We start from the raw sequence: 14,910 nt of genomic DNA, 5'->3' as shown, positions 1-14,910 counted from the left end.
TACGGGGTCTGAGACGCCGAAGGCTCCCACCATTAGCTCTGACAAATTGAAAACCCTAGTCATTGGCGACTCCATTACCCGCAGTATTAGACTTAAAGCGAATCACCCAGCGATCATACACTGTTTACCAGGGGGCAGGGCTACCGACGTTAAGGCTAATCTAAAGATGGTGCTGGCTAAAGCTAAATCTGGCGAGTGTAGAGAGTATAGAGATATTGTTATCCACGTCGGCACCAACGATGTTAGGATGAAACAGTCAGAGGTCACCAAGTGCAACATAGCTTCAGCGTGTAAATCAGCTAGAAAGATGTGTCGGCATCGAGTAATTGTCTCTGGCCCCCTCCCAGTTAGGGGGAGTGACGAGCTCTACAGCAGAGTCTCAGCACTCAATCGCTGGTTGAAAACTGTTTTCTGCCCCTCCCAAAAGATAGAATTTGTAGATAATTGGCCCTCTTTCTGGGACTCACCCACAAACAGGACCAAGCCTGACCTGCTGAGGAGTGACGGACTCCATCCTAGCTGGAGGGGTGCTCTCATCTTATCTACCAACATAGACAGGGCTCTAACTCCTCTAGCCCCACAATGAAATAGGGTGCAGGCCAGGCAGCAGGCTGTTAGCCAACCTGCCAGCTTAGTGGAGTCTGCCAATAGCACAGTCAGTGTAGTCAGCTCAGCCATACCCATTGAGACTGTGTCTGTGCCTCAACCTAGGTTGGGCAAAACTAAACATGGCGGTGTTCGCCTTAGCAATCTTATTAGGATAAAGACCTCCTCCATTCCTGCCATCATTGAAAGAGATCGTGATACCTCACATCTCAAAATAGGGTTACTTAATGTTAGATCCCTCACTTCAAAGGCAGTCATAGTCAATGAACTAATCACTGATCATAATCTTGATGTGATTGGCCTGACTGAAACATGGCTTAAGCCTGATGAATTTACTGTGTTAAATGAGGCCTCACCTCCTGGTTACACTAGTGACCATATCCCCCGTGCATCCCGCAAAGGCGGAGGTGTTGCTAACATTTACGATAGCAAATTTCAATTTACAAAAAAAAAAATGGCGTTTTCGTCTTTTGAGCTTCTAGTCATGAAATCTATGCAGCCTACTCAATCACTTTTTATAGCTACTGTTTACAGGCCTCCTGGGCCATATACAGCGTTCCTCTCTGAGTTTCCTGAATTCCTATCAGACCTTGTAGTCATAGCAGATCATATTCTAATTTTTGGTGATTTTAATATTCACATGGAGAAGTCCACAGACCCACTCCAAAAGTCTTTCGGAGCCATTATCGACTCAGTGGGTTTTGTCCAACATGTCTCTGGACCTACTCACTGCCACAGTCATACTCTGGACCTAGTTTTGTCCCATGGAATAAATGTTGTAGATCTTAATGTTTTTCCACATAATCCTGGATTATCGGACCACCATTTTATTACGTTTGCAATCGCAACAAATAATCTGCTCAGACCCCAACCAAGGAGCATCAAAAGTCGTGCTATAAATTCTCAGACAACACAAAAATTCCTTGATGCCCTTCCAGACTCCTTCTGCCTACCCAAGGACGTCAGAGGACAAAAATCAGTTAACCACCTAACTGAGGAACTCAATTTAACCTTGCGCAATACCCTAGATGCAGTTGCACCCCTAAAAACGAAAAACATTTGTCATAAGAAACTAGCTCCCTGGTATACAGAAAATACCCGAGCTTTGAAGCAAGCTTCCAGGAAATTGGAACGGAAATGGCGCCACACCAAACTGGAAGTCTTCCGACTAGCTTGGAAAGACAGTACCGTGCAGTACCGAAGAGCCCTCACTGCTGCTCGCTCATCCTACTTTTCCAACTTAATCGAGGAAAATAAGAACAATCCAAAATTTATTTTTGATACTGTTGCGAAACTAACTAAAAAGCAGCATTCCCCAAGAGAGGATGGCTTTCACTTCAGCAGTAATAAATTCATGAACTTCTTTGAGGAAAAGATCATGACCATTAGAAAGCAAATTACGGACTCCTCTTTGAATCTGCGTATTCCTCCAGGGCTTAGCTGTCCTGGATCTGCACAGCTCTGCGAGGGCCTGGGATCGGGAGAGACACTTAAGTGTTTTAGTACTATATCTCTTGACACAATGATGAAAATAATCATGGCCTCTAAACCTTCAAGCTGCATACTGGATCCTATTCCTACTAAACTGCTGAAGGAGCTGCTTCCTGTGCTTGGCCCTCCTATGTTGAACATAATAAACAGCTCTCTATCCACCGGATGTGTACCAAACTCACTAAAAGTGGCAGTGATAAAGCCTCTCTTGAAAAAGCCAAACCTTGACCCGGAAAATATAAAAAACTATCGGCCTATATCGAATCTTCCATTCCTCTCAAAGATTTTAGAAAAAGCTGTTGCGCAGCAACTCACTGCCTTTCTGAAGACAAATAATGTATACGAAATGCTTCAGTCTGGTTTTAGACCCCATCATAGCACTGAGACTGCACTTGTGAAGGTGGTAAATGACCTTTTAATGGCGTCAGACCGAGGCTCTGCATCTGTCCTCGTGCTACTAGACCTTAGTGCTGCCTTTGACACCATCGATCACCACATTCTTTTGGAGAGACTGGAAACCCAAATTGGTCTACACGGACAAGTTCTGGCCTGGTTTAGATCTTACCTGTCGGAAAGATATCAGTTTGTCTCTGTGAATGGTCTGTCCTCTGACAAATCAACTGTACATTTCGGTGTTCCTCAAGGTTCCGTTTTAGGACCACTATTGTTTTCACTATATATTTTACCTCTTGGGGATGTTATTCGAAAACATAATGTTAACTTTCACTGCTATGCGGATGACACACAGCTGTACATTTCAATGAAACATGGTGAAGCCCCAAAATTGCCCTCGCTAGAAGCCTGTGTTTCAGACATAAGGAAGTGGATGGCTGAAAACTTTCTACTTTTAAACTCGGACAAAACAGAGATGCTTGTTCTAGGTCCCAAGAAACAAAGAGATCTTCTGTTAAATCTGACAATTCATCTTGATGGTTGTAAAGTCGTCTCAAATAAAACTGTGAAGGACCTCGGCGTTACTCTTGACCCTGATCTCTCTTTTGACGAACATATCAAGACTGTTTCAAGGACAGCTTTTTTCCATCTACGTAACATTGCAAAAATCAGAAATGTTCTGTCCAAAAATGATGCAGAAAAATTAATCCATGCATTTGTTACTTCTAGGTTAGACTACTGCAATGCTCTACTTTCCGGCTACCCGGATAAAGCACTAAATAAACTTCAGTTAGTGCTAAATACGGCTGCTAGAATCCTGACTAGAACCAAGAAATTTGATCATATTACTCCAGTGCTAGCTTCCCTACACTGGCTTCCTGTTAAGGCAAGGGCTGATTTCAAGGTTTTACTGTTAACCTATAAAGCGTTACATGGGCTTGCTCCTACCTATCTTTCCGAGTTGGTCCTGCCGTACATACCAATACGTACGCTACGGTCACAAGACGCAGGCCTCCTAATTGTCCCTAGAATTTCTAAGCAAACAGCGGGAGGCAGGGCTTTCTCCTATAGATCTCCATTTTTATGGAACAGTCTGCCTACCCATGTGAGAGACGCAGACTCGGTCTCAACCTTTAAGTCTTTACTGAAGACTTATCTCTTCAGTAGGTCATATGATTGAGTGTAGCCTGGCCCAGGAGTGTGAAGGTGAACGGAAAGGCTCTGGAGCAACGAACCGCCCTTGCTGTCTCTGCCAGGCCGGTTCCCCTCTCTCCACTGGGATTCTCTGCCTCTAACCCTGTTACAGGGGCTGAGTCACTGGCTTGCTGGTGCTCTTTCATGCCGTCCCTAGGAGGGGTGCGTCACTTGAGTGGGTTGAGTTACTGACGTGATCTTCCTGTCTGGGTTGGCGCCCCCCCTTGGTTTGTGCTGTGGTGGAGACCTTTGTGGGCTATACTCGGCCTTGTCTCAGGATCGTAAGTTGGTGGTTGAGGATTTCCCTCTAGTGGTGCGGGGGCTGTGCTTTGGCAAAGTGGGTGGGGTTATATCCTTCCTATTTGGCCCTGTCCGGGGGTTTCTTCGGATGGGGCCACAGTGTCTCCTGACCGCTCCTGTCTCAGCCTCCAGTATTTATGCTGCAGTAGTTTGTGTCGGGGGGCTAGGGTCAGTTGGTTACCTGGAGTACTTCTCCTGTCTTATCCAGTGTCCTGTGTGAATTTAAGTATGCTCTCTCTAATTCTCTCGTTCTCTCTTTCTCTCTGAGAACCTGAGCCCTAGGACCATACGTCAGGACTACCGGGCATGATGACACCTTGCTGTCCCCAGTCCGCCTGGCCTTGCTGCTATTCCAGTTTCAACTGTTCTGCCTGTGGTTACGGAACCCCTACCTGTCCCAGACCTGCTGTTTTCAACTCTTAATGATCGGCTATGAAAAGCCAACTGAGATTTACTCCTGATTATTATTTGACCATGCTTGTCATTTATGAACATTTTGAAAATCTTGGCTCTCTCTAATTTTCTCCTTCTCTCTTTCTTTCTCTCGGAGGACCTGAGCCCTAGGACCATACGTCGGGACTACCGGCCGTGGTGACTCCTTGCTGTCCCCAGTCCGCCTGGCCTTGCTGCTATTCCAGTTTCAACTGTTCTGCCTGCGGTCATGGAACCCCTACCTGTCCCAGACCTGCTGTTTTCAACTCTTAATGATCGGCTATGAAAAGCCAACTGAGATTTATTCCTGATTATTATTTGACCATGCTTGTCATTTATGGAAATTTTGAAAATCTTGGCTCTCTCTAATTTTCTCCTTCTCTCTTTCTTTCTCTCGGAGGACCTGGGCCCTAGGACCATGCGTCGGGACTGCCGCCCGTGGTGACTCCTTGCTGTCCCCAGTCCGCCTGGCCTTGCTGCTATTCCAGTTTCAGCTGTTCTGCCTGCGGTTATGGAACCGCCACCTGTCCCAGACCTGTTGTTTTTCAACTCTTGATGATCGGCTATGAAAAGCCAACTGAAAATTATTCATGATTATTATTTGACCATGCTTGTCACTTATGAACATTTTTGAACATCTTGGCATAGTTCTGTTATAATCTCCACCCGGCACAGCCAGAAGAGGACTGGCCACCCCTCATAGCCTGGTTCCTCTCTAGGTTTCTTCCTAGGTTTTGGCCTTTCTAGGGAGTTTTTCCTAGCCACCGTGCTTCTACACCTGCATTACTAGCTGTTTGGGGTTTTAGGCTGGGTGTCTGTACAGCACTTCGAGATATTAGCTGATGTACGAAGGGCTATATAAAATAAAATTGATTGATTGATTGATTGCTACCAAATACAAATTGATTGTATGTAAACTTCTGACCCACTGGGAATGTGATGAAAGAAATAAAAGCTGAAATAAATCATTCTCTCTACTATTATTCTGACATTTCTCATTCTTAAAATAAAGTGGTGATCCTAACTGACCTAAAACAGTGAATTTTTACTAGGATTAAATGTCAGGAATCGTGAAAAACGGAGTTTAAATGTATTTGGCTGAGGTGTATGAGGACCAGAGGACATTTCTCCAAAAAGTACGATCTTTGTCCTCATGTGCAGTTGCAAACCGTACTCTGGCTTTTTTATAGTGGTTTTGGAGCAGTTGCTTCTTCCTTGCTGAGCGGCCTTTCAGGTTATGTCGATATAGGACACGTTTTACTGTGGATACAGATACTTTTGTACCTGTTTCCTCCAGCATCTTCACAAGGTCCTTTGCTGTTGTTCTGGGATTGATTGGCACTTTTCGCACCAAAGTACGTTCATCTCTAGGAGACCGACCGCGTCTCCTTCCTGAGCAATATGACGGCTGCGTGGTCCCATGGTGTTTATACTTGCGTACTATTGTTTCTACAGATGAACATGGTACCTTCAGGCGTTTGGAAATTGCTCCTAAGGATGAACAGACTTGTGGAGGTCTACAATTTTTTTCTGAGGTCTTGGCTGATTTCTTTTGATTTTCCCATGATGTCAAGCAAAGAGGCATTGAGTTTGAAGGTAGGCCTTGAAATACATCTACAGGTACACCTCCAATTGACTCAAATTATGTCAATTAGCCTATCAGAAGCTTCTAAAGCCATGACATCATTTTCCAAGCTGTTTAAAGGCACAGTCAACTTAGTGTATGTAAACATCTGACCAACTGGAATTGTGATACAGTGAAATAATCTGTCTGTAAACAATTGTTGGAAAAATTACTTGTGTCATGCACAAAGTAGATGTCCTAACCAACTTGCCAAAACTATAGTTTGTTAACAAAAAATTTGTGGAGTGGTTGAAAAACGAGTTTTAATGACTCCAACCTAAGTATGTAAAATTCAGACTTCAACTATACATACATACACATTATATATATATATACACACACACACATACACACATTATATATATATATATTATTACAGTTGAAGTCGGAAGTTTACATACAGAAAATGATAATTTTGCAGTGGTCTCGACTTTTCCAGAGCTGTGTGTATATATATATATATATATATATATATACATTTTTATTTATTTTAATAAACATTAGGCGACAAATACACAGAAGAATAAATTGAGATCACTGGGGTGTGACCTACAGCCTGATAACATGTACAGTATGATATCACTGGGATGTGGCCTACAGACTGATACCATGTACAGTATGATATCACTGGGATGTGGCCTACAGACTGATACCATGTACAGTATGATATCACTGGGATGTGGCCTACAGACTGATAACACATACAGTATGATATCACTGGGATGTGGCCTACAGACTGATACCATGTACAGTATGATATCACTGGGATGTGGCCTACAGACTGATACCATGTACAGTATGATATCACTGGGATGTGGCCTACAGACTGATACCATGTACAGTATGATATCACTGGGATGTGGCCTACAGACTGATACCATGTACAGTATGATATCACTGGGATGTGGCCTACAGACTGATACCATGTACAGTATGATATCACTGGGATGTGGCCTACAGACTGATACCATGTACAGTATGATATCACTGGGATGTGGCCTACAGACTGATACCATGTACAGTATGATATCACTGGGGTGTGACCTACAGACTGATAACACATACAGTATGATATCACTGGGATGTGGCCTACAGACTGATACCATGTACAGTATGATATCACTGGGATGTGGCCTACAGACTGATACCATGTACAGTATGATATCACTGGGATGTGGCCTACAGACTGATAACACATACAGTATGATATCACTGGGATGTGGCCTACAGCCTGATAACACATACAGTATGATATCACTGGGATGTGGCCTACAGACTGATACCATGTACAGTATGATATCACTGGGATGTGGCCTACAGACTGATAACACATACAGTATGATATCACTGGGATGTGACCTACAGACTGATACCATGTACAGTATGATATCACTGGGATGTGGCCTACAGACTGATACCATGTACAGTATGATATCACTGGGATGTGGCCTACAGACTGATAACACATACAGTATGATATCACTGGGATGTGGCCTACAGCCTGATAACACATACAGTATGATATCACTGGGGTGTGGCCTACAGCCTGATAACACATACAGTATGATATCACTGGGATGTGACCTACAGCCTGATAACACATACAGTATGATATCACTGGGATGTGGCCTACAGACTGATAACATGTACAGTATGATATCACTGGGATGTGGCCTACAGCCTGATAACATGTACAGTATGATATCACTGGGATGTGGCCTACAGCCTGATAACATGTACAGTATGATATCACTGGGATGTGGCCTACAGACTGATAACATGTACAGTATGATATCACTGGGATGTGGCCTACAGACTGATAACACATACAGTATGATATCACTGGGATGTGACCTACAGCCTGATAACACATACAGTATGATATCACTGGGGTGTGGCCTACAGCCTGATAACACATACAGTATGATATCACTGGGATGTGGCCTACAGCCTGATAACACATACAGTATGATATCACTGGGATGTGGCCTACAGACTGATAACACATACAGTATGATATCACTGGGATGTGGCCTACAGACTGATAACACATACAGTATGATATCACTGGGATGTGGCCTACAGACTGATAACACATACAGTATGATATCACTGGGATGTGACCTACAGCCTGATAACACATACAGTATGATATCACTGGGGTGTGGCCTACAGCCTGATAACACATACAGTATGATATCACTGGGATGTGACCTACAGCCTGATAACACATACAGTATGATATCACTGGGATGTGACCTACAGCCTGATAACACATACAGTATGATATCACTGGGATGTGACCTACAGCCTGATAACACATACAGTATGATATCACTGGGGTGTGGCCTACAGCCTGATAACACATACAGTATGATATCACTGGGATGTGGCCTACAGACTGATAACACATACAGTATGATATCACTGGGATGTGGCCTACAGCCTGATAACACATACAGTATGATATCACTGGGATGTGGCCTACAGACTGATAACACATACAGTATGATATCACTGGGATGTGGCCTACAGCCTGATAACACATACAGTATGATATCACTGGGATGTGGCCTACAGCCTGATAACACATACAGTATGATATCACTGGGGTGTGGCCTACAGCCTGATAACACATACAGTATGATATCACTGGGATGTGGCCTACAGCCTGATAACACATACAGTATGATATCACTGGGATGTGGCCTACAGACTGATAACACATACAGTATGATATCACTGGGATGTGGCCTACAGCCTGATAGGCTGTACAGTATGATATCACTGGGATGTGGCCTACAGCCTGATAGGCTGTACAGTATGAGTGTTTGTTAGGATGGAGAGTGAGAGTGAGTGAGAGTGAGAGAGAGAAAGAAATAAGAGCGAAAGAAAAAGAGAGAGAGGAGAGAGAGAGAAAGAAAGAGAGAGAAAGAAAGAGAGAAAGAAAAAGTGCGAGAGAGATTAAAATCTTAAATGGAGAATAATTCCCCCACCCAGCCCAGAGAACCTGACACCATAAAGACACACAGGATTGATGAATCTCCTGAATGTCTGCCCTCAGCAGCTTCCTCCATAGACATACATAGACTACAGTGTATTCATGTTTATTTACAGTACATCATTGGCTTCCTCTCCTCTTAATGGATGTGCTGTACTGACACTGTAAATATAGGCTAATGAAAATGTACTGTAGGCTAGTTTTCCCTTTGACAGCATAAAATGGTACAGACCCACATGAACAGTAGGGCTGGCACAACTGCTCTATAACCGTGTAACCGACGGTTATGGATAAATAACCGGCATAACCCCCCCAAAAAACATTATCTCTAACCCCCCCCCCCCCCCCCTACGAACTGCTGGCTGAAGACGGGATGGCCGGTCATTCATGCGGTTGAGTCCGTTTCTGCGATAACATGGACTCGTAACAACGTGATGAAACTTTGTTGCCCCTTGCTGAAACAAGCAAGGTGTTGTAGCAAACGATGAATTGAATGGGCTTGGCACCTCTAACCCTGGCAACTTGACTGGTAAACTCATGGGTACACTCGCAGCCGCCTGGTATTGTGATGCAATAATTTCCATGGTAATGGAGAATTTCATTCAAATGATTTTAACTGATGTGGCTCATGCAATGAGTATATTATCTTGTAATGTCAGTTGAGTTGAATGGTGCATCTGCAGTAGCTCGTGAGGGACTTAGGGGCCAAGACAAATGTATTCAGCCTCCTGAGGTTGAAGAGGCGCTGCTGTTGCACCTTCTTCACCACGCCGTCTGTGTGAAGTGACCATTTCAGGTTGTCAGTGATGTGCATGCAGAGGGACTTGTGGAATAATCTCCAAAACTCTCAAATGTGATGATTTGGTGCCTCTAGGGCAATTCAGACGGCTCATTGAGGACATTTCTACTGAAGAATGTGTTGGCTTTCTATACTTCTGTTTATTATCTCTGTTTAGTTTTCATAGTTGTATTTTTTCATTTTACCCTTATTTTACCAGGTATATTAACTGAGAACACATTCTCATTTACAGCAACAACCTGGGGAATAGTTACAGGGGAGAGGAGGGGGGTGATTAAGTGACCATGATGGTATGAGGGCCAGATTGGGAATTTAGCCAGGACACTGGGGTTAACACCCCTACTCTTACGATAAGTGCCATGGGATCTTTAGTGACCACAGAGAGTCAGGACACCAGGGTTAACACCCCTACTCTTATGATAAGTACCATGGGATCTTTAGTGACCACAGAGAGTCAGGACACCAGGGTTAACACCCCTACTCTTATGATAAGTACCATGGGATCTTTAGTGACCACAGAGAGTCAAGACACCAGGGTTAACACCCCTACTCTTATGATAAGTGCCATGGGATCTTTAGTGACCACAGAGAGTCAGGACACCAGGGTTAACATCCCTACTCTTATGATAAGTACCATGGGATCTTTAGTGACCACAGAGAGTCAAGACACCAGGGTTAACACCCCTACTCTTACGATAAGTGCCATGGGATCTTTAGTGACCACAGAGAGTCAGGACACCAGGGTTAACATCCCTACTCTTATGATAAGTACCATGGGATCTTTAGTGACCACAGAGAGTCAGGACACCAGGGTTAACACCCCTACTCTTATGATAAGTACCATGGGATCTTTAGTGACCACAGAGAGTCAAGACACCAGGGTTAACACCCCTACTCTTACGATAAGTGCCATGGGATCTTTAGTGACCACAGAGTCAGGACACCAGGGTTAACACCCCTACTCTTATGATAAGTACCATGGGATCTTTAGTGACCACAGAGAGTCAGGACACCAGGGTTAACACCCCTACTCTTATGATAAGTACCATGGGATCTTTAGTGACCACAGAGAGTCAAGACACCAGGGTTAACACCCCTACTCTTATGATAAGTACCATGGGATCTTTAGTGACCACAGAGAGTCAGGACACCAGGGTTAACACCCCTACTCTTATGATAAGTACCATGGGATCTTTAGTGACCACAGAGAGTCAAGACACCAGGGTTAACACCCCTACTCTTACGATAAGTGCCATGGGATCTTTAGTGACCACAGAGAGTCAGGACACCAGGGTTAACACCCCTACTCTTATGATAAGTACCATGGGATCTTTAGTGACCACAGACAGTCAGGACACCAGGGTTAACACCCCTACTCTTATGATAAGTACCATGGGATCTTTAGTGACCACAGAGAGTCAGGACACCCGTTTAACGTCCCATCTGAAAGACAGCACCCTACACAGGACAATGTCCCCAATCACTTATAGTGTATTGATGTGTATATTTTTGTGCATATTTGTGTAACTACAGGGCTCATATGTCAAAGAGACCTTGGTCTCAGCATGACTCCTTGTCAAAATAAATGTTACATTCAAAAAACTCCATCACTGCATTGCTTAGGCCTACACCACCTACCCAGGAAGTTCAGATCGACAGTGCAAACATCACAGGGTTAGGTAGGGGCCAAGGAAGTAGACTGGTCCCAGATCTGTTAGTGCATGTCTACTCCACTTGTCATTGTCAATGTTTGGCATGACAATTTTCATAAAGAGTTGGAGAGCAGCAACAGACTGGCACCCAGGCTAAAGGTGAAAGGTTGTGAGTGAATTAGACCCGGGCACGTTAGAGTTCTGTCCACTCACCTAGGTACTCTTTCTTTTGTCTTACCTTCAGTCCTGTCTTTTCGTCATCGCTACCGTTATTAATGGAGGAGCCTGGGGTGTCGTCCCCCAGCCGCGACACCAGCACAAAGTCCTCACTGTTCAGGGTGGACACTGAGTCGGACGACACGCTAATTTTCCCCACCGAGGCCTTGTCATCCATGACAGCTAAACCAAGCCAGACGCATGAATGGAGGGGAAATGAGTAAAATCACCTAGAAAGGAAAAGGAAAAACAAAAATAAAAGTAATGATGAAATGAGGCCGATATTGTGAATAGCATTTATTATTTAACCTCAAGAAAAACGGTAGGGGAAGTATCAAGAACTCCTACAGGGAGCATTGAGGTTGAGCTTGTGCAGTTACACATAAGCACCTGATGGTGGCAGCAGTGAGCTAGTCCTTTTGTTGAAATAAGAGGAAAAGGACCGTTTGAGAGAGAGAGAGAGAAGGATAAAGGCAGAAAGAGGAAAGTGGATGAGAAATGGAGAAAGAAAGCAGAGGGAAGGAAGAAAATAACAAGATCCATATATTGCATTGAAAGTTGAGTCATTCATTTCAGTAAAGTATAATATAAAACTTGTCATAACGCAAGGTACAGTTTTAGCCATGGTGATTCAAAATCAAGTGTCATACAATACAAAGCCAATGTGTGTGTGGATATGAGGGAGGTAAGCTGGGACATGGGCGGGGCACGCCTCTAGGTGCACTTGTCAGAAACATCCCCTCCATCACAGTAGTGCTGTTAAAGAGACTCACTGGTACTTTTGTATACTTTTTAGCCACTAGTTCTGAAAGTAATGCTCACAAGCCAAAAAAGTGGGAGACGAAAATTGCTTACTATATCACATATATGCAGATATGTGCACCATGTCATTGCTCTGTCTCTCGCTCTGCTGTGTGTCACGCAAATGGCGAGGGGCTGAATGTCACTGGCTGGAACTCGAATGTCTAAGGGGCTGGGCCACATTGGGGGAAAATGTAGGGAAAATGGCGGCGCACAGCTAACAGTAAACATAATTGAGTTAAGACCGTAATTATGCTCATAGATTATGCATGTATGAACTACACATTGACACATCCAGCCCAAATCGGGAGGTTTAAAACAAATAAAAATAAAAAATTAACTTACTTGTTACCAAAGTTCCCGAGCATGTCTTTAATGTAAAATTTGGCCTTCATCATCTCCATGGCAATATTCAAATAAGAAACAAACGCAGCTTATGATAGGCTTACTGTACACATTGACTGTTCTTTGGTTCACCTTCATCTTAATGCAGGACTGTTCAAAAGCACCAGTACTCTGTAATACTATTTGAGAAGGCCCTGCACACTCATTTCCTAGGAGGCAAAGGTCCAGATAGATGTTTCCATTTATCAGTGTAGTAAACAAAAAACTTAAGAGACTACAGTACCAGTCAAAAGTTTGGACACACCTACTCATTCAAGGGTTTTTCTTTATTTTTACTATTTTCTACATTGTAGAATAATAGTGAAGACATCAAAACTATGAAATAACACATATGGAATGTATTTTATATTCTTCAAAGTATTCACCCTTTGGCTGACTTGCCTAGTTAAATAAATGTTAAATTTGCCTTGATGACAGCGTTGCACACTCTTGACATTCCCTCAACCAGCTTCATGAGGTAGTCACCTGGAATGCATTTAAATGAACAGGGCTGCGGTATGACCTTATTACCGCCACACTGGCGGTCACAAGTCATAAAGGCAGTTAAATTCCACATGACCATTTAGTCACGGTAATTAGGCTTCTCCAAGCTCTGATGGTCATTAGTATCCTACCAAACTGCCTGGTACTCAGCACTCTATTGTCCCTCTAATGACTCTGACATCAATGCAAATGTAATCGAAATCTAATCAAACACTTCATGAGAGCTCATGTTGCACAACATTTCTATAGGCTATGTAATTGCGGGAGAAAACAGAGTGATGGCCTCTTAAAAAGAGGAGAATCCTATCAGCTTTCTATAGGCTAGGACTACTATATTTATTTCTCAACTCTCCAAATATTAAGCACATTGCTTACATTTACAACAGGAGTATTCCTACCTGGCTGGCATGAAAATAAACCACGGGGAAAAGCGGCCTCCATTTGCTATTTAAGTGCATAGATGACATGGATTTTTTCCCCTGCTTCGATACAGGTGCTTGGTAATGGTCCATTCTAAATCAAAACAAATGTCACATATATTATTTAGTATATTTAAAGACAAGATTAAATCAAGAATAGTTTGATGGGTGACAATTTTAGCCTATCACTTGTGAATTGTATATTATCACTTGTGAATGATGCCCAACATAAGAAACAATGCCTTTTTTTCTACTTGTTTCAAATCATAGTCACACACCTCATGTAGCCTAGCCCATAGGCCTATATGTTTTAATAAGGTTAGTATCACACCTCATGTAGCCTAGCCCATAGGCCTATATGTTTTAATAAGGTTAGTATCACACCTCATGTAGCCTAGCCCATAGGCCTATATGTTTTAATAAGGTTAGTCACACACCTCATGTAGCCTAGCCCATAGGCCTATATGTTTTAATAAGGTTAGTCACACACCTCATGTAGCCTAGCCCATAGGCCTATATGTTTTAATAAGGTTAGTATCACACCTCATGTAGCCTAGCCCATAGGCCTATATGTTTTAATAAGGTTAGTATCACACCTCATGTAGCCTAGCCCATAGGCCTATATGTTTTAATAAGGTTAGTATCACACCTCATGTAGCCTAGCCCATAGGCCTATATGTTTTAATAAAGTTAGTCACACACCTCATGTAGCCTAGCCCATAGGCCTATATGTTTTAATAAGGTTAGTCACACACCTCATGTAGCCTAGCCCATAGGCCTATATGTTTTAATAAGGTTAGTCACACACCTCATGTAGCCTAGCCCATAGGCCTATATGTTTTAATAAGGTTAGTATCACACCTCATGTAGCCTAGCCCATAGGCCTATATGTTTTAATAAGGTTAGTATCACACCTCATGTAGCCTAGCCCATAGGCCTATATGTTTTAATAAGGTTAGTATCACACCTCATGTAGCCTAGCCCATAGGCCTATATGTTTTAATAAAGTTAGTCACACACCTCATGTAGCCTAGCCCATAGGCCTATATGTTTTAATAAGGTTAGTCACACACCTCATGTAGCCTAGCCCATAG

At 43.2% G+C, this 14,910-nt stretch overlaps 1 protein-coding gene across 3 annotated transcripts in view; it reads right to left on the bottom strand.

The window, feature by feature from the left end:
• Positions 1 to 14,910, bottom strand: part of LOC139538258 (rab GTPase-activating protein 1-like) — a 175,538-nt gene that overhangs the window by 151,521 nt on the left and 9,107 nt on the right. For all 3 annotated transcript variants that reach the window (XM_071340122.1, XM_071340109.1, XM_071340116.1), the window contains exon 2: positions 11,731 to 11,938. In XM_071340122.1, the coding sequence (XP_071196223.1) occupies positions 11,731 to 11,886 (156 nt within the window). In that variant the 5' untranslated portion in view covers positions 11,887 to 11,938. The remainder of the gene's footprint in view (positions 1 to 11,730; positions 11,939 to 14,910) is intronic.

Source organism: Salvelinus alpinus, chromosome 1, assembly GCF_045679555.1.
Source record: "Salvelinus alpinus chromosome 1, SLU_Salpinus.1, whole genome shotgun sequence".
Lineage (NCBI taxonomy): Eukaryota > Metazoa > Chordata > Actinopteri > Salmoniformes > Salmonidae > Salvelinus > Salvelinus alpinus.
Note: the sequence above shows the minus strand (reverse complement) of the source record. Positions and strands in the feature narration are given on the sequence as shown.